Source organism: Egretta garzetta, unplaced genomic scaffold, assembly GCF_000687185.1.
Source record: "Egretta garzetta isolate BGI_Z169 unplaced genomic scaffold, ASM68718v1 scaffold100, whole genome shotgun sequence".
NCBI lineage: Eukaryota > Metazoa > Chordata > Aves > Pelecaniformes > Ardeidae > Egretta > Egretta garzetta.
Genome location: NW_009258265.1, coordinates 1,721,799 through 1,722,356, shown reverse-complemented (window position 1 = coordinate 1,722,356; position 558 = coordinate 1,721,799). Strand labels below are relative to the sequence as shown.

The 558-nt window shown below is 68.5% G+C and overlaps 1 protein-coding gene across 1 annotated transcript in view; it reads left to right on the top strand.

Annotated features, from left to right (window-relative positions):
• LOC104135040 (contactin-associated protein 1) overlaps positions 1-558 on the top strand; it is a 15,360-nt gene that overhangs the window by 10,189 nt on the left and 4,613 nt on the right. Inside the window, 2 exon segments of the mRNA XM_035903431.1 lie at positions 36-220; positions 306-449. Coding sequence (XP_035759324.1) covers positions 36-220; positions 306-449 — 329 coding nt within the window.

Sequence of the window (558 nt, the reverse complement as noted above, 5' to 3'; positions counted from 1 at the left end):
CCGGGGGCCCACGGGCTGGGGCGGCCCCTCCCCAGGCAGCAGCCCCCTGCACGCCAGCGAGGGCCACACGACGGTGGCGGTGGGCAGCCTCCTGGATGACCAGCACTGGCACTCGCTGCACATCGAGCGCTTGGGCCACCACGTCAACCTGACACTGGACGGGGAGGTCAAGCGCTTCCGCTGCCACGGCACCTTCGACCAGCTCGACCTCGACACCGAGGTGGGTGCGGTGGGTGGGGAGCTGCTGGGATGCTGACCCATGGCGTCCCCGGGCGAGGGGCTGACCCCCTCCCTCTGCCTCCCAGCTCTTCTTTGGGGGGGTGATCGACCAGGACAAGCAGCACCTCACCTACCGGCAAAACTTCCGGGGCTGTGTGGAAAACATCATCTTCAACGGGGTCAACATCGCCGACCTGGCCCGGCACCGGAGACCCAATATCCGCTTTGAGGTCCAGCCCTGGGGGGTGGTCCCTTCCCCAGGGGTCCCCTCCCTGCTGCGGGGGGGACCCTTTCCTGGAGGAGGGTTGGGTCCTCAGCTCCGCTATGGGGTCACCCCTT